Source organism: Rhamphochromis longiceps, linkage group LG12 (genome assembly GCF_057381845.1).
Source record: "Rhamphochromis longiceps isolate RC_006_pf linkage group LG12, R_longiceps_female_GT1.1, whole genome shotgun sequence".
NCBI classification, from domain to species: Eukaryota; Metazoa; Chordata; class Actinopteri; order Cichliformes; family Cichlidae; genus Rhamphochromis; species Rhamphochromis longiceps.
In genome coordinates this window covers 37,344,087-37,363,993 of record NC_140568.1, presented here as the reverse complement: position 1 = coordinate 37,363,993, position 19,907 = coordinate 37,344,087, and the positions used below count along the sequence as shown (strand labels likewise).

Genomic DNA, 19,907 nt, shown 5'->3' with positions numbered 1-19,907 from the left:
ATTCGGTATATAGGAGAATGGAGGGATGAAAAGTTCAAATTTAATGCTGGGAAATTCATGTTGAGGAACACACAAAAGAATAAAAGTTAATGTACAGAAACACAAACTAATAAAATTATAGTTGTGACTATTTTACAAACTGCAATGAGACTGCATGGTGCTGTTAGTGTACTCCTAGTGCCAGTCCCAAGCCTGGACTTATTTCCTCACATACTTTTGATATTTTTAGTTATTTTTTTGATGTCTTTAAACTTGTTAGAGTCCTGGGTAAGTGACCCAGTGTTTTGTGTTATTATAATTTTTTGATTTCATCACGGTTTATCATTACTAGTCTTTTGGTTTATGGTTCTGTATTTGTAGCTCTCTAGTTTTTCGCTTTCTGATTTCTTGGTTTTTGTTCCTGTGCATCTCACATTTAGTGTAGGTTTAGTTCTGACTTCACGTTTTTCTCATTCCCCAGTCAGTCGTGTCTCATGTCGCAGTTTGTTACTGTGTCAAGTCCATGTCTGTCGTGTGTTTTCTGTCTTATTTTGATAGTCCCTGTCCTGTGTGCAGTGTGTCTGGTTTTGCTTCCCCTTGTCTCATTAGGTCTGATTTGTCCCAGCTGTGTTACCACCTGTTCCCCATCCTCTCATTAGCTGTGTCCCAAAACTTGGATATTGTGGGCCACGAAGGATACATCCAACCCATCCTTCAAATCTGGGGAAAATGAGGACGCATTTGTCGGCCGGATTAAGAGGAGTCTACGAATTGAGACAGCCTTTGTCGCGTTGCTGTGACGTAATCGGTCTACAAATGTGCCCTCAGGAAGATGCAGCCTATGTTTAAAAAGTTAATTCCTATTTCTCAGTTCCTGGTTTATTTTCTTGTGTTTTAGTTTGAGTTTTTGTGTTTCTAGTTTCAAGTTTTGCTTTTGTGTTTGTAGTACACCCTGCCTGCTACACAGCAAACCTTGACAAAACTGTTTGTGACATACAGTGGGATGCAAAAGTTTGGGCAACCTTGTTAATAGTCATTATTTTCCTGTATAAATCGTTGGTTGTTACAATAAAAAATGTCAGTTAAATATATCATACAGGAGACACACACAGTGATATTTCAGAAGTGAAATGAAGTTTATTGGATTTACAGAAAGTGTGCAATAATTGTTTAAACAAAATCAGGCAGGTGCATAAATTTGGGCACTGTTGTCATTTTATTGATTCCAAAACCTTTAGAACTAATTACTGGAACTCAAATTGGCTTGGTAAACTCAGTGACCCCTGACCTACATACACAGGTGAATCCAATAATGAGAAAGAGTATTTAAGGGGGTCAATTGTAAGTTTTCCTCCTCTTTTAATTTTCTCTGAAGAGTAGCAACATGGGGGTCTCAAAAACAACTCTCAAATGACCTGGAGACAAAGATTGTTCACCATCATGGTTCAGGGGAAGGATACAGAAAGCTGTCTCAGAGATTTAAGCTGTCTGTTTCCATAGTTAGGAACATATTGAGAAAATGGAAGACCACAGGCTCAGTTCAAGTTAAGGCTCGAAGTGGCAGACCAAGAAAAATCTCGGATACACAGAAGCGACGAATGGTGAGAACAGTTAGAGTCAACCCACAGACCAGCACCAAAGACCTACAACATCATCTTGCAGCAGATGGAGTCACTGTGCATCGTTCAACCATTCAGCACACTTTACACAAGGAGATGCTGTATGCGAGAGTGATTCAGAGGAAGCCTTTTCTCCCCCCACAGCACAAACAGAGCCGCTTGAGGTTTGCTAAAGCACATTTGGACAAGCCAGCTTCATTGCGGAATAAGGTGCTGTGGACTGATGAAACTAAAATTGAGTTATTTGGGCATAACAAGGGGCGTTATGCATGGAGGAAAAAGAACACAGCATTCCAAGAAAAACACCTGCTACCTACAGTAAAATATGGTGGTGGTTCCATCATGCTGTGGGGCTGTGTGGCCAGTGCAGGGACTGGGAATCTTGTCAAAGTTGAGGGACACATGGATTCCACTCAGTATCAGCAGATTCTGGAGACCAAAGTCCAAGAATCAGTGACAAAGCTGAAGCTGCGCCGGGGCTGGATCTTTCAACAAGACAACGACCAGAAACACTGCTCAAAATCCCCCAAGGCATTCATGCAGAGGAACAAGTACAGCGTTCTGGAACGTTCATCTCAGTCCCCAGACCTGAATATTATTGAAAATCTGTGGTGTGAGTTAAAGACAGCTGTCCATGCTCGGAAGCCATCAAACCTGAATGAACTAGAGATGTTTTGTAAAGAGCAATGGTCCAAAATACCGTCAACCACAATCCAGACTCTCATTGGAACCTACAGGAAGCGTTTAGAGGCTGTAATTTCTGCAAAAGGCGGATCTACTAAATATTTATTTCATTTCTTTTTTGTGGTGCCCAAATTTATGCACCTGCCTGATTTTGTTTAAACAATTATTGCACACTTTCTGTAAAACCAATAAACTTCAATTTACTTCTCAAATATCACTGTGTTTCTCCTATATGATATATCTAACTAACATTTTTTATCGTAACAACCAACGATTTATACAGGATAATAAGGACTATTAACAAGGTTGCCCAAACTTTTGCATCCCACTGTATATAACACTGACTTTTTCTCCACTATGCAATCTTTTGTCCTGCACCTCCTTAAATTGTCTTACTCACTGTGATTCTCTGTTCTTAATGATTTTACATATTGTAATTTGATAGGTATTTCCATTCATTCTTATTGATTTTTAATTCTTTGTAAAGTAACCTTCAGTGTTTAGTGTTATTATTTAATAAAATATATTTTACCCTAAAGATTAATGGGGTCCAGCCATTTATAACTTCCTTGTTAAATCTTCTTAGAGTTATAACAATTTTATCAGCAGCTGGTTTAAGAGGATGACATTTTACATAAAAAAAAGACATGCAGAGAAGCCACGAGTTTATTCTTCGAGTTAATCACCATGACAGTCTATGAAGATTAGAGATGTGAATCTATGAGGAGGTGCAGCACAGATTTAACATTTGTTTATGTAGAGTCTATTCAACACAGACTGCAAAACATGCAATTGTCTTGCAATAACATGACAAATTGCATTCTTAGGATTGAAAATGCCAACTGGAACAATGATGGTAATAACAACATAAACTCACCTTTATTTAACGTCACCAAACAAACAGGTTCTTTTGATTGTTTATGGCTATATAAGTAAGTAATGTGTTTAATATAAAATGTGAACATGACTTAAACAGAAACTAAAGGTGTGTCACTCTTAACTGACACGCCAGATGGGCTAAGCACTGCCCAGATAGACAGGCGTGTGGAAAAGTACTGGGGAGCTTCTCTGCTGAACGCAAATTTTTGTTGCTGTGGAAGTTATCCCGCAAACATGTAATGCTTCGCCCAGCCTTGGGGCAAATTACAAGTAGTCACAGTTAAAGCTTTTCACTGAAACCTGTAATTTTACCACATTTGTTTTAAAAATCAGCCCTTTTTAATAAAGCATTTTATTCCTATTGAGCGATCATGTGAGAAGCTTTATCCTATCTTAAAATCAGTATGAGTAATTTCCAGCCACACTTTCCAGTTTCAAATAAACACGGGCAAAGAGTTGACTGAGAGAGTCCAAATGTAACAGTAGAGAAAATCCTGAACACTGAATCATAGTGGATATATTTAGGCTTTTTTTGGTCAGCTATTAACTGTGACTCATCTAGAATCAAAAGGCCTAAAAACTGTATGACATGACAAATACTACAACAGAAAACATATCAAATGTTTGAGCTGAGAAAATGCATTATTTAAAGCAATATACTAACTAATTAACTAACTAACTAAAAAGAAATAAAAATATACTAATTTTGAATTTGATGGCAGCAACATTTCTCCAAAAAAGTTGGTGCAGAGCCATGTTTACCATGGCGTAGCATCACCTCATCTTTTTACAACAGCCCATAAATGTCTAAGACCAGCTGCTGGACTGTGGAAGAAGAATGCTGTCCCTTTCTCGTCTGTTAGAAGATTCTAGCTGCTCTTTCATGATGGACTGAATGTTTTCATTGGTGAAAGGCTTGGACTGCTAGCAGGTCAGTTCAGCACCCAGACATATATGCAGTTTGACAAGCTGAAATACCCACGCTCTTCCCTGAAAAATACATAGTCTGGATGGGAGTATTCGATGCTCTAAACCTTTAAGCGTTGATGGTGCGTTTCTAAATGTTTCCACTTCCACAGGCACTAATGCACCCTCATACCATAAGTGATCATCTAGATCATGTTCACCTAAAGCTCCTTTCTTACATGACAGAGTTTCAACCGGCATTTGTGGATGCACAATGAACTGTGTTTACAGACAGTGATTTGTAGAAGTGATCCTGAACCCATGACGTGATGACCAAAGCTCACAGACAACCAGTATTGATATTCTGTCTTGTCTCTTGCGCACAGGGATTTCTCCAGATTTTCAGAATCCCTTGATGATTATGTTCTGTAGATGATGGGATAAGTTTTTCAATTTTACATTGAGGAACATTATTCTAAAATTATTCCACAATTTGTGGACAGTTTTTTTTTCGTAAAATGGTGACCCTCTGCCCATTTTTACTTTTGGAAGCTCTGCCTATTTAAGGTGCTTTTTTGATGCCCATGCATGTTACTCACCAGTTGCCAATTAACCTGATTAGTTGCAGATGTTCCAATTGCTTTTCTACCATTTTCCCCCATCTGAACTTTTTTTTAAAATGTGTTAGTGCTATTATGATGCTATTAATGGCAGCAGGCTTAAGGGAGCTTGTATTTTTCATAAAATACAAGTGAAACAACGTGAAACTTGTGCACACTCTGATCAGGTTTCACGTCATTTGTTTGTTAGCAAGGAGCTGCTTAAGTGAACTCAAGAAAACCTTTGTGGACATGGTGATCTGTAGTCTGTCCTTGACCAGTGCCCCTAAAAAATAACAACACTGATGATGGTGGACAAAGAGGAACGTCCACACCTCCATATCAGACGAGAGCATCCCCATAACATCATTTCACCTGTTGTACTTAACCCTTTCATATTCCAAAATAGAGGTTGTCGTCACTGGAAGACAGCTGCACCTGTTTGCAGCAAACAGTGTACAAGCCATCTAGAAATCAACAATACCGCACAGATGGATGCTTGAAGTAAAATTCAAAGATAAGGCTGGTGAGATTCTATATTTTACTTTTTGTTGCCAAATCCTAAAGTAAGACCAAAAGTAGCTACGGCTAAATCTACATCAGAGAATTAACACCAACAAGGAGATGTATATGGGACTGAATTAAAAAAAACAAATTCTGTGTTCATGGTAACAAAAGAGTTAGTGTGGGGTGTATGTTAATATATTTTTATTTTACAGCAACAGTGTGATTATTGAATTTTATTACAAATTTCAACATTTAAAATGTTGCTCTCATACTGAAGGCCTTATAATTTACATAATGATGTTAGTGAAATCAAAATTCCCTAACATCATTCAACAAACCCATGTGAATGTGTGATGATTAGTGTTTATCTGATAACAAACCTAGTCATGACCCTCATATACTCACTCGAACAATTTAGGGTTTTGAAACAAGCTTTTATAAGCTTGTAACCAGTATCTGTTTAATTCTGTTTTCTACACCCCTCGTTCATTTCTTCATTTTATGTTTGTTGGCTATTTAAAATAATGAAATAGGTGCAGAAATATTAATCTATCACAGAAATGGTAAACGGAAGAGAAAGTGTTAGGTACAAGAGGAGGTCGCTCAAAAAACTCTACTGTAACTTTCTTGAGTTTACAACCTTTTCTTCATGTGACCTGTAAAACATGACAGCAATATATTTTAAGAGAAAATGTGAGACAGGTGTGCTGCTCTCGCTCTGACTGAGTTTATGCATCTTGATGAGTCACTGCAGGCAAATATTCAGGCAAAAAAGTACAGTGTACACAGTGTATATATACAACAATAAAATAAAACAAGAAAACGTGAATATTTTTAGAAATCTGCCAAAGACCTGTTTAAAATTTTTAAATGGTTTTGTTTTTATTAGGCAAGTAACAAACTGAATTCACGTTTTTACACCAAAATGCAAAAATAATGTGTTTTACAATTTTTTCTGCCTTTTTTTTTAACTGTAAATATAAACTCGTGGATAACAAAATAATCAAAGCATTAAAATATTTTGGAGTAGCTTTGATATGCGTGTGCATACTGGTGGATTAACCATTATAGGAACATTAAAAAAATGTAGCTAAATTTGCTAAAATACCAATAAAACATCATGAAGGTATGAAGACTGCCCTTTAAACCTGTTACTAACCAGCCAGTTACCATTACTGCTGGCACTTTCAGGGAATTAAGTGAAGTGAGACATCTCGCTGTGTTTACTCTCTCGCTCGTACTCAGGTGGGTATGTCGTGACGACAATAAGCCCCTCCCCCGACTACTAACGAGACACCTCTCTTCCTTATTTGTGGTCATACCTGGGGTGTTAGGCGCATTGGTTGCCAGGTGTGCGGAGCTCGTCTGGAGCTCGTTTGGCTTTGTGTCATGACTGAAGAAGGCTACCTTTTTTGTTCTGTACCCGTCAACGTCCGATAAATATCGATGATAAACATAGCTGCCAAGATCATAAAGTGGTGAGTGAACGCCAGAGCGCGTCTATTAACCCTCTACTAACCTTTAGTTGTACTTATTTGTGTGTGTGTTTTTTTCCCCCCCGCGGCTTCCTGGTAAATATCACACCTGATAGGGCTGCATGTAATTCTTTGGTAATGGATTCTGTGCGTGTTGTGTGCTCGCAGGTTGGTCTACAGAAAATGAAAACCTAAATGTGCTATGTAATGCAATGCAGGGTATTAATCAGGCTTCCTATCACTGAGTAGCTGAGAGTATAAAGCGCGTAAATCCACATGATTTTTTTTTCTGAATTTAATGTGGGTTTTTAAAAAAAAGTTATTTCTTCCGCTTTAACACAAAAAATCTGATAGTAATAAAAGGAAGCAATTAGTTAATCAGTATTAGTACACATAATAAATATTATACATGTAGTACAGTTTATATCCTTAGGTACAAATTATTAGGCCTATATTTATACAGAGTGTTGACTGAACATCTATGCTGTTGTGTGTTACCCTAGTAACAGTTTTTCAGCATGCGTCTTGCCAAACATTCTTATATTTTTGCACTTTAAATACAGCATAATAATGCAATTTTTTTTCACTTATCTTTAAACATGTAGAATATTATATGTACTTCATTAGAAGAATATTAAAATATATACGTTATACTAGATTCAAGATAGGATAGGTTTACTCCCAGACCAAATGTTTATTCTGATTGCCAAATAGAGTATTTAGCTTTGGGTTTTAATTTTGGCATGTAATTGAGACATAAGCCCGATCCAAGACTTGCTCCACTGAGCGATCCTGTTAAAACTTGTCAGAATGGGTGTCACAGCAGGGAAAAAAGGAGCTTGTTGTCTCTGTTTGTGCTGAGCAAAACAACACAAATTACAAAAAGGGAAAAGGTGTGACCCCTTTGCGATATTCTGTACATTACAGGTTGGTAACCAGTAAAAGACGGTTTCCTACACTTCCTGTGGTGACTGATTGCATCAAGCATGTTAAGGTGGCAGAAAACTACTTTGGTGTCTGAGTTCCCACTGAGCTGAGCTTCAGTAAATTTCCAGTCCATGTAGAAAAGCCGTGCAGCAGTTTGCAGTGACGTGCAGTTATTCATCAAGCATTTCCAACATAATTGTGCGTACTTTGTTTCTGTGTGTAATCTTTATCCAAGTATCTCTCAGGAATAAGGAAGTGCATAAACAGTCCAAAGTGCGTGTTTGTGAATTAGATGACTTTTTTAAAATCCCCTACACACATATTAACGTATTCATCTCCAGCATTTTTTTTAGACAATGTAAAATTTGCTTAACACCAAACGGCATGTTTCAAACTCTTTTTCACGTTTTGTCTGGCAATTTCTGGCAAATCCACTTTGCTTTTGAAATGAGCAAAATGAATCTAACATCACACTTTCAGTTTATTTATTTACTAAAACACTCATATAATGTTTGAAGTCCTTGATTACAGCTGATGATATTGCCAGCCAATTATTAACAGTTCATTTTAACGTTTGATAACCATATGAAAATTGTTACTGACCCGTATATGTAAATGAAAAACTGGTATTATTGGTTGTGTTTGCTGTTTTCCCACCATATCTGCTTGTTTCAGGTAACAACAAGACATTCTGCCTCAAGCTCGTATCACACCATTGCCACTTGCTTGTGATGTCACTTCCCTGTCACAGAGTGTGATGGCTTGTGCCAGGATGGTGAAGCATCTCAGGCTGCCATTGCTGCTCCTGCTGCTGGCATTAGCTGCAGAATGCAACAGTAAGTTAAATCACTGAGGCTCGATTCGCTCAGAATATTTACTTACGGTTAGATGACATTTCAGCTGAAGTATAGACGTTTTAGTGTTAATGCATGGGGTTTAACAGAAGTATTGCTCCTACATCTCTTTTGACGTCATGCTGAGAGGATTGATAAAGAAACATCCATCACTGGGCAAATTATCAAATTATTTTTGAACCTCTGAAAATTGGTGACATACATAAAAGTGGCTGTAACACCCAAACCTCAATGTGATTCTTTTGTTAAACCCTTTGAATTAAAGCTGAAAGTCTGCACTTCAATCACAGCTTGACTAAAATCCACTGTGCTGGTGTACAGAGTAAACGACTACATCATGGTCCAAAACTGGGCCTTTAGTGCTAGTGGCCTACAGACTATAAAATGCAGATAGTTTTGGATTTTTTTTTTTTTGTAAAAGGATATTCGGTGCTCATTATCCTGAATAATTACATTTAAAAATTAAAACGAAACACCTTTTTTTTTCTTTTTTCTTTTTTTTTTTTACTTAAGTTTTCTCTGGTGTGTTATTCTGTTATTTGTAATCTAACAAAAAGCAGCAATGGTTAAAATCTCAGTTTGAAAACACTGAATCCAAGCAAGATTTAATGTACAGACTAATAACTGTGTCTCTACATTAAATCAGTCTGAAGATTAACTGTGAATCTTTGCAAACATTAAAGTCCACGAATAAAATGAAATGAAGTTATGTTTGATATTAGTGGTTTCAATTCTGCCTACTTTCCGTAGCCATGTTACGTCTAGCAGCTGGACATTTCTGGGCTCCTGCTCTCGAGCAGTAGGAGTTTTACCCTCACTTTATCCTTTCTTTTGAGCCAGAAGCTCCCTTGTTGTGCCTCCTCCACCAGATATTTGAGAGCATTTATCAGCATGGAGTCTGTCATCGCAATTCCAACACCCCACACTCTGTTCATGAGCCCACATCTGGCAGTCCTCAGTAATTTTCCCTTTTCCCACAGAGCAGGCATGGTAGTGGTAGATATGTTACCATAGTGAGGTTGTGGTTTTCTGTTGTGGTAATTTTGATTTTGTATTGAGCTCATGTTCTATTTCCTTTCAAGCCACAGTAGTTGCCAACACCTCCAACTGCAAATCTGAGCCCCACCTCTTTGCCTGACAAACAGGATCAGGCACTCTGATGTTATCATGCTCTCTGTTTGCTTCCAGCCTTATTGCTTTCAGTTAGGTTATACAGGACCCTCATATCAGGCCTATGTTACTGCTTCCTTCTAGAAAACGTGCTGCAAGGTGGTAGCTCTCCTCTAGGCCTCCTACATAGCCTTGATAATGATGCACAGCCTTGCTTGGGGCATCCACCATATGTGTTCTCATAACAGCCCTTCGATAACAGCCTCCCAGGATGTCCACCTACTGTGCTCCTGTTGGCTAACAGCTCTGATTTTATTTGTCTTCTCTTTCATTTTCTCAGTCTCAACCCACATCTATCAATCTGTCCTACATTTATAGAAACAATCTTGTGCTTTTTCAGTCTAATGATGACGGAGTTTACTGAGATTCCAGACCACTATGCCCTGTGCTTGAACATGAGAATGACCCAGTCATATACAGATTTTATTATTGTTTTTTCTTAATATTATTCTTTTAGTTGCTCCTTTTATGGGTCTGCCTCCATTTCACCCGTTCCCTAACATCCTCCTCTGTCACACCAACCACATGCATGTCAATGACTATATCCATTAATCTTCTCTGTGGTCTTCTTCTTTTCCTCCTCTCTGGAACCTTCACATTCAATACCTTTGTCCTATATACTGACTGTCCCCACCTTGCCTCCCTAGCTTTGTCACTTAAGTATCAAGAAACCTATTAAACTATTTTTGACAAATTTTTCCACCAATCACTGTGGAGTTTGTCTAAATAAACATTATAGAAAATGCCATTTCAAATGGTCACAGGTTGAGTTGCTGTGAGCACAGCTTAAATGAATAAACTCTGGGTGGATGAGTGAAACTAAGATAAGTTATCAAAGGTAAGAGACAACGTTCACTTACCTGAGATAAGTGAATGCTGTCCTTTAAATAACTGTGCCAAGTTTTTTTTATCATATTGTTTATTGGAAGCTGATGTCTCTTTGTCACGTGTGTTGCCAGGCATGTCTCCACCAGAAAAACCAGACAAACTTGGCTGCAGGTCCCCCGACAAGGAGACTTTTTTCTGCTGGTGGACCCCAGGCTCTGATGGAGGGCTGCCCACTGTGCATCACCTCTACTATAAGACAGAAGGGTTAGTTTAACCTACCAAGTCTGTTTTCTTGTTATTTTACACAATAGAGATTGTGGGTCCTCCGCTGGAATCAAACTGGAGTTTTAAGTACGGCATAGTGTATTTATCTTCACCCCACGCTACCAGATACTCCATGAAGTTTCAAATTCTTTATCACCCGCGTTGAGAAATAGTAAAGGTGTTGTTTAGTTGTACGTGGTGCTAGATAAGTAAATGTGGGGAAACTACTGGGTCTCTTTTCACACCCTTGTGAGCTGAGCACAAATCTTTGTGGCTGTGCAAGTACACCAACGTAGACGTGGCTCACCCAAATGACCCACATTTCTCTAGCTAAATCCTAGCACTAGCATTTCAAGAATCTTCACAGATGAAATGCCACAAAACTGAGTCATGGTCCTGAGAGGATGGATCTCGAAGATGTTTGTGTGTTTGTGAAGCCCTGACTTGGTGACATTCTAAATCATTAGTCATCCCAGCGAAGAATATAATATAATAACATGCTAACCAGCTCATATTATCATTTAGGTTTCCAGTAGTTGTCTTTACTATAAATAATAAGGATATTATATGATATTTTTAAGTGTTTTTTTTTTCTTTTTTCTTTGCTAATTTTGAATCATCAATCACTTAACACGCATATTGGGTTAATTGATTGATTCCAAACTGGGCAAACTTGAGTATGTGAGATACACTTAATGCTTAAGCCCATAGAATATGATAGTAAGGTGCAATAGAAATGACTGTACATGCTTACAGACTCATCAGAAAATCCAATTATTCATTTCTTAGGAGATGCAACTGAAGTCACATTGCAGTGATCGGTGATGACATGTATTTTGTTCATGTGCAGTCAGGAGAATATGCGCCAGTGTCCGGACTACCACAAAGCTGGAAGTAACTCCTGTTTCTTTAGCAAGACCTCTATCTGGGTCGAGTACACTGTGATTGTGGAGGCCTCCAATGCCCTGGGGAATACTTCTTCAGACCCCCTTACTTTTGACTTGATGAACATTGGTAAGTTTTTCTAGTTTTAAATAATTTACATGAAATATATAAATCAAACATGATTTTTGATTGTTTTGTGATAAACAGAAACCATTAAAAATAGAAATATGAGCATATATCATTTCTGTAAAGCATTCTTGTACTAAAAATATCCTCAAAGTTTATTTATTTTTTTTATTTTCTGGGTTGTAATGGTGGCACGGTGGTTAGCACTGTTGCTGCACAGCAAGAAGGTCCTGAGTTCAATTCCACCATCAGGCCGGGGTCTTTCTGTGTGGAGTTTGCATGTTCTCCCCGTGTTTGCATGGGTTACCTCCGGTACTCCGGCTTCCTCCCACCGCCCAAAGACATGCAGCTTGTGGGGATAGGTTAATTGGATAATCCAAATTGCCACTAGGTGTGAATGTGCGAGTGAATGAGAGTGCAAGTGGTTGTCTGTCCCTGTGTGTTGGCCCTGCGACAGACTGGCGACCTGTCCAGGGTGTACCCTGCCTCTCGCCCTATGACAGCTGGGATAGGCTCCAGCGCCCCCCGCGACCCTGAAAAGGATAAGCGGAAGCAAATGGATGGATGGGTTGTAATGATCATTTAAAATATGATTGCTTTTGGCCTATCACTGTACTGTGCACTAAACTATAAATCACGCTGACCTTTCTTTAGCTACACAGGTTATTATTTTACAACACTGAAGCTTGTTGATATAATTAGGATTTTCTGGTAATGATTAAGGGTCACTTCAAACTTTCTCATTCAGAATTAAAAACTTTTAAAATGTTAATAATAATAATCTGCTCAGATCAAAATATATTTGTGTCAGAACAGGAGTAACACAAAAATCTGTACGGACTGAGCTAATGATTGGCACAGTTTTATTGCCCAGACTGCCTTCTTGAGGCTGGTGAGGAATGGAAAAGTACTGAGTGACATACATGAGCCGCAAATAAAAACCTGAACAGAATGAGGTGGAACTGGTTTGTGCACAGCAAAACTTCTGTATACTCCAGCATCAAATTTCACACCTTTTGTTGGGGTTATACAGGCAGAGCGGTATCTGCGTCCTGTCCTGTAAGCAAACAGTAATTTCACTGCATTAGTTGTGGAGGGTTTTTGGCCTCAGAAAACACACTTTACAAGCACCCATGCATGAGACTAAGCACAGATCAACATGCTGGTTTCTGAATAGGGCAGCTGCAAACCAAAGTAGAGGTGTGGCCATAGGGGAGGCAATGCTAGTCTGCTGGTTGGTTGTTTCACATGTTTGCCTGCAAACAAATCATGGGTGTAGGGTTTCTGTTGAGTAGCACGAGAAAATATAGAGTATCGGACTCTTCATTTGCTAAATTATGATTACATTTTATGCACTAGAGTGGTTTTTTTTGTTTGTTTTTTTTTGTTTTGTTTTTTTCTAAATCAGTTCATTCAGTTCAATTCAGTTTCATTTACATGGCTCAAAATCACAACAACAATTAACTCAAGGCACTTTACATTGTAAGGTAAAGACCCTATAATAATACAGAGATGGCCCCCAACAATCAGACAACCTCTTATGAGCAAGCAGGTGGTGATAGTGGGAATAAAAAAACTCACTTTTAACAGGAAGAAACCTCCAGCTGAGCCAGGCTCAGGGAGGGGCAGCAATCTGCTGCAACTGGTTAGGAGGGAGAATGGACAAAAGACATGCTGTGGAAGAGAACAAGACATTAATAACTAACGATTAAATGCAGGGTTTTGTATAAAAGAAGTGAGTGAAGAAGAAACATCATGGGAAACCTTCTAGCCGAATAAACCTATTGGGAGCATTCTGTGTCGCCTGATCCAGCCCTAACTATATGCTTTATCAAAAAGGAAAGTTTTAATCCTAATGTTAAAAGTAGAGATTCACACTGGGAGCTGGTTCCAGAAGAGGGGCCTGGAAGCTGAAGGCTCTGGCTCCTATTCTATTATTGGATAGTGGAGTAGTGAAGACAGGAAAGGGTGAGTGGGTGGGGGTGCAGCAATGGGTCGCAGGTCAGACTAAAACCTGGGCTGCTGCATTCTGGCCATGTTGAAGGCTTTTCAGAGAGTTCATTGTAACAATAAATTATAATAGTACAGCTTAAAAAGCAATAAATGAACAGAAGAGGATGTTATGGATAGGCTGAGATGAAGTCAGGAAGTAATTTTGTTAAATGAGCTTGCTAGAGACCAAAATATTTACGATTATGATTTTTGCCTCACTTTAACAGCCCTACCTGATAGCTTGACAGTAAACGCACAAACTGTGGGTTAACTCTTGGACACCAAGAACCTTGTGTAAAGTCACTCCTCACTCCAACATGCCCATCTGTATCTACGCTGGTGTTATTGGATAAAGGCAAAATGACAAAAAAAAATACAATCACTTTTTTCAGCCTAGTTCAAAATTTCAATATGTAAACAAACTAAAGTTAATGCTCTTCTCATAAAACTTAATTTCATTTTGCTTTTAGTGCCAAATACCAAATGTTGGCATGCAAATATACTGAACTAAGTTTGTACCTGATAAACAGCATCACAGTCTCTGTTTCTCTCTATTGATGAACAGTGAAGCCCTTTGCACCTGAAAATGTTACAGTGGTGGTCAACATAGAGGACAGCCCACACCTCACCATCCAATGGCATACACCGTCTAACATAGACACAAAGTCAGGATGGGTCACTCTGAAGAATCAACTGAGAGTCAAACCAGACAAGAGCAAAATATGGAAGGTGAGTGGCTGACAGAGCTTCTCTAATATTGCATGGAAACGTTCTTACACTGTGCCAAAAATGAGTCCCCATGGAAAATTACCATTGGATGAATGAAACATGTGCCAACCTATTTTGTTCTCACCACTGTGTGTATGTTAGTAAATTATAATTGTTCAGAACAAACAGTTTTGTAGACTCTTCGTGCTATTTGGATACTATCTACATGCTAACCCTCCCCCACCATATATAAGGAAACAAGTTTCCGAAATGACAATAATAGTTATTATTGGTATTATCAGTAGAGGAGGTGGTTGTTGTTGTTGTTGTTGTTATAGTAGTAGTAGTATTAATTTTAAAGATTTGTATTTGTTTTCCTAAGGCAGCCAAGCTGTGATTTGTTTGTATGCATTTTCAGGGGGGCTTCTAAATGTTACTTTTCTTTTTTTGTTTTTTAAGATACATGATTTATCAATATTTTTATATTTTTCCGTGAAACTTCATTTAGTCAATTGATGAGGTCTAGTTATCCCAAGCACAGTGGCAAATCTACTACAAAATAACTTCAAAAGAAAAAAATTAAGGTATTGCAATGGCCCAGTCAACGTTCAGACCTCAACCTGACTGAAATGCCGTGGCGGTACCTTAAAAGAGAGCCATGCATAAATGAATGACCGCAAAACTCAGTGAACTTAAGCAATGCAATAAAGAGGAGTGGGCCAAAGTTCCTCCACAATGAGGTGAGAGCCTGATAAAGTCATACGGAAAATGATTGCTTCAAGTTATGCATGACCTTGTGTTTTTCACACACTGCCTCTGCCTTTTGGCTTAGTTTTTGTTGAATAAATAGTGACATGGTGTAATATGTCACCTGCTGCTGTATCTGAGGTTGTGTTTACCCAGTTTTAAAACCTGGAAAGGACTAGATTTTTTTTTTTTTTTTTTTTTAAATGTCTCTGTATATAAAACCTTCAAACTGACACAGCGCACGCTTCCTGTTTGTATTGATTGTATGTGAAAATTGTAAATAACTTTCAAAAATCTGTGGATCTGAATGCCAATCAAGTCTAAAAGTTACTTCTTCTTAGAAGTCACTTCTAAGTTTGACCAACATTAATTTTATGCAAACCTTTTAACAAATATACAAATCAAACCGACATAACATTTTAGAATTAAATGTGAAATCAAATTAAACTCCAAGTTTAAAGTAAATTAAGTATTATTATTATTACCATTTAGATTTTCTATCCAAAAAAACAGAAAGCCACACAGTGAAAGCTTAACATGTTACCCATTATGAGTTGAAACCTCAAAATGTTACATTTTGAAAATTAATGCAATCACAAAATTAATTTTAGGTCTAACTTTTAGCAGTCTTGGCTAGTAGCGATTATCTCCTCTGTCAGATGATGAATCCATGTTGGCAAGTCAAGCATGAAATCAGGCTCTGGAATGAACTGCACCAGCCCAAATAGGAAATCATTAAACAACCTTTTACTGTCATGTGAAGAATAAAGTTGTGGTATAACCTGTCACACACGATTAATCAGTAAATCAGTATACTGCAGTTTAACCATAAATTTTATGGTTAAATTGTTTTATTTCAAAGTAAACAAATGTATTTTTAACTCTCATTTAGTCCAAAGGTGATCTTAACAGTAGTAGAAGTCAAATGTTTTGTGATTTCTTTTCCTCTTTCTTTCTAGAATTACGCGTCAGAAACACAAACACATTTCACCATTTACAGCATTGATCTTGGGGTGGTGTACATGGTTGAAGTGCGCTGTGCAATAGACAATAGCTGGAGTGAGTGGAGCAACACTACCTTTGTCAAAGTCCCTAACTGTAAGTCCCGAAAGCCCTTTACGCCTTCTTTACAACATATTGGCAAGTGCTAACAGTTAAAGATTAATAAAAATGTGCCTCTTTTTTTTTTTTTTTAAAAACAAAATTCAGTTTCTCGCAAGGACAATTCCTTTTGGATACTGGTTTTCAGCCTCTGTCTAATTCCATTGCTTGCGGCAATGATTATCTTGATCCTGAAGAGAAAAACGTATGTATCTGATATAAAGTCTAAATCACTCTATTTTACATGAAGACAAGATGTGAAGACTTGACTCATGACTGTTTTCTTTCTCAGTGTGAAGAAGTATATTCTGCCCCCTGTCCCTAGTCCAAAGATAAGAGGAGTTGATGTTCAACTTCTCAAGGTGATTGCCTCTCCATTCTGCTTCTAGAATATGCACACACAAAAAAAGCCCCATTGTTTTGGTGCTGATAATAATATACTCTATTAACCTTTGCAGAGCGGCCAATCTGAAGATGTCATTAATGCCATGCTTCTCAACCAGAGATTTCCTGTTATGATACCCTGGAAGGACCAGAAAGAGGATTACCTGATCGTGTCTGATAAAGAAACCTCGTATTTGCCATTGGAGAAAAAGAAAATATTCATTCTGCCACTTGCCATGGCATTAGACTCAGAAGTCCAATCTAAGGAGACAAGTGAAGTGGATCACTTTCCAAAAGACAGCGAGTCTTCCTCAGAGGAGAGTTCAGATAAGACAGAGTCGTCGCAGCTTCTTACTAAATGCTCAAGTGCAAACGTTTTAAATGATGAGAAGGCAAATCAGCTAAAAGGTGTCACTGAGAAGATCTTCCAACCGTTTGGAATCTGTGGTTATGTGGATATTCCGAGACATGAGCACATGCAGGAAGCAGACTACAGCAGAGTGAACGAGGTAAATGGTGACAATATTTTGATCATGAAGAAAGAAAATATTCCCCATACTCTGGACACACAGGGACAAGAAGGCAGTGTGCCTGATAACTACAGCATGGTGAAAGAAGTGAATAGTGACAACGTGGTTTTCCTGGAGAAACACAGTGAGTCAGTTAACGCTTCTTTTAAGGCTAAAGGCTACATAGACTGGGTCAATCAGAAGCCAAAAAATCTTCATATGACTGGGCACAGTGAAATGGGAGTGTGCCCACAACTAGTTGGTTGTGAATATGTAGATACTGTCCCTCCACCAGCTGTAATCTAAAACTTTTTATCATATAAAAATGCTATTATAAGGTGACAGCAGACATTCATCATTACTTACTGTTGAATCAAAGCTGTGAATAGTCTATATTTTTGCTGTTCTCGTTGGATGTACGGTTGGTACAGACATTCGTAAAAACCATAAAATATACCATCTCTGGTCCAGGGGTACTTGGGCTACTGAGTATAAATTATACTTGCACCAACAGCAGGTAAAAGTTTGTCCTTATTCAGTAGAACAGTTTGACATGTGCTCATTGGATTTGCGCATTTTGTCCAAACATCCATGAGAATGATAGTGCTCTGTTTCATCTCGAGTTATCTGGGGGCTGACTTTTTGTTTTGAGTAACATCCAGTGAATGGATTCTTTTCAACCAGATTTGGCTAATACTGTGGTTTACCAATTAATACCTGCAAAAACCTCAGGTGTAATTTGTGTTTAGTAGAAATTAGTATTGCCAAAGTTATGCTGAAATAGATCGAGACTATACCAGCTAAACATCAAATCCCTGCTTTTAGCTCAAAGCATGATGTGTCCGAGTACAGCATGACTGAATTGCTTTTAAGTCAACTCTTATATTACATTAGCCATGTCAAGCTTTCAAAACATTATTAGTAGAATGCTTAATTTGTGGTATAGCTAAGTAAAGTAACCCAAGTTTAATCATTTAAGGCTTGTTGGCAAAGAGACTGTTGCTTGATGGCTTTACAGTTACTGTTTTCATTTTTTGTTTTTGTTTTTTTTTTTGTTTGCCTCTGGAAGGTAAATTGTGGTCTGTTTCATTATCAAGAATGTACACAAAGAGCATATCCAGGTTTCTAAAGTCATTACAACACAATATTATTGGCACATTTTTATTTATTTTTTTAAAGTGGTGGCATACTGTGCTGTAACTGACAAGCAAATCTGCATATGAACCTGTGCCTAGTCTAATCAAGTGATTATTTTACAAGATATGGTATCATTAAAAAAGCTTCAGACTTAAAGAATAGATTTGTTTTACTGATGTAAATTTATAATTAGATTTTTAAAATGCATCTTGTAACATAATACAAGGACTTCCAGATAGGTAATACTTATGCATTACGCATGTAAACAAGCTAATTACATGTGGAATTTAAAAGAAACTTTTGTTGTGTGTGTTTGTTTGTTTTAAACACTCAATTAGAGAGATGGGGAGAGAGAGCGAGATCAGAGGGAGCAGAGTTCAAATGGGTTAACAGAGATGACATAATAAAATATGGAAAAATCATTGTTTGTTCATTTTTCTTCTCTGCCTGAATCTTAAATACTCTCTATGGTCTAAAGGAGCATTTGGCTACCATACATTTCATTTTTTTTCAGAACTGGTTCATGTATGAACTAGCTTACATTCACCTCAAAAAAGGTGAGATATATAGATATAGATATATCTATTTTTTTTTTTAAATTTAAATAAATTTTTATATACCAAAACCTGAATGTCAAAGATGTATCGGCTCATCCAGCTCACAATCCATCACCAGTCACAGGTTATTGCCTGTAAAATGACAAATGTGACCTTGGGGTGGCTGTAGCTCAGGTGGCAGAGCAGGTCAGCCATTAATCAGAAGGTCGGTGGTTCGATCCCTGGCTGCATGCCAAATATCCTTGGGCAAGATACTAACCCCATGTTTGCCTACTGGCGGTGGTCAGAGGGCCCGGTGGCGCCAGTGTCCGGCAGCCTCGCCTCTGTCAGTGCGCCCCAGGGCGGCTGTGGCTACAATGTAGCTTGCTATCGCCAGTGTGTGAATGTGTGTGTGAATGGGGGAATGACTGAATGTAGTGTAAAGCGCTTTGGGGTCCTTAAGGACTAGAAAAGCGCTATACAAATGCAGGCCATTTAACAATTTGGATAAAAACCCATTAGGTGATCACCGTGTGCATGTTTCATTACAACCTGATCAATACTGTTGGAGCGGCAGCGATTCTTACTTCTGTTTAGCATTTATTGATAAATGCTGATTGAACAAATATTTTTATGTTTATTTGAGAAGACAACTGAAGGTTGTAGACTTGCTGTTCTCTATAATATTGGGGGTGTCTCAGCCAAATGTACTCAAGCCTCTACTCTTGTGCATTAAAGATTCACTTATTAAGTTGTGATTACACAAATGACACTTAAAATTGAAATTTAAAATTAATGGACTTCAAACTGATCACAAAATGTAATTCCATTGTTCTTGGGACAGTATCTTTTCTATAGTTAAGTATTTGTCAAAAAAATATATACCATTTTAAAAAAAACAAAAAACAAAAAAACAACAACACCTCAACAGTGTGGCAATACATACTTATCAGCACTTTTGGAGCTTACTAAATATTTATTATCTGTATAATTCGATTATAACAAATGTCGTAAACTGACAAATGTGATTTCTTACAACTTTTTCAGGTTTAAACAAATCTACACAAACAATACACAAATTAAATGAATGA

The 19,907-nt window shown here is 37.9% G+C and overlaps 1 protein-coding gene across 2 annotated transcripts; it reads left to right on the top strand.

The window, feature by feature from the left end:
- The first annotated feature begins 6,499 nt into the window (after positions 1-6,499).
- LOC146657832 (prolactin receptor-like) lies at positions 6,500-19,605 on the top strand. Of its 2 annotated transcripts, XM_085426183.1 has the most exons (9): positions 6,500-6,651; positions 8,251-8,411; positions 10,559-10,691; positions 11,542-11,705; positions 14,260-14,423; positions 16,109-16,247; positions 16,359-16,455; positions 16,543-16,612; positions 16,709-18,956. In XM_085426183.1, exons 2-9 carry the CDS (start codon positions 8,333-8,335, stop codon positions 17,447-17,449), a joined length of 1,587 nt encoding a protein of 528 aa, XP_085282309.1. In that variant the 5' UTR covers positions 6,500-6,651; positions 8,251-8,332; the 3' UTR covers positions 17,450-18,956. The 2 variants fall into 2 exon arrangements, with proteins under 2 accessions (XP_085282309.1, XP_085282310.1); XM_085426184.1 differs by lacking the exon at positions 6,500-6,651 and having other exon boundaries at positions 8,256-8,411; positions 16,709-19,605.
- The last annotated feature ends 302 nt before the right edge of the window (positions 19,606-19,907 follow it).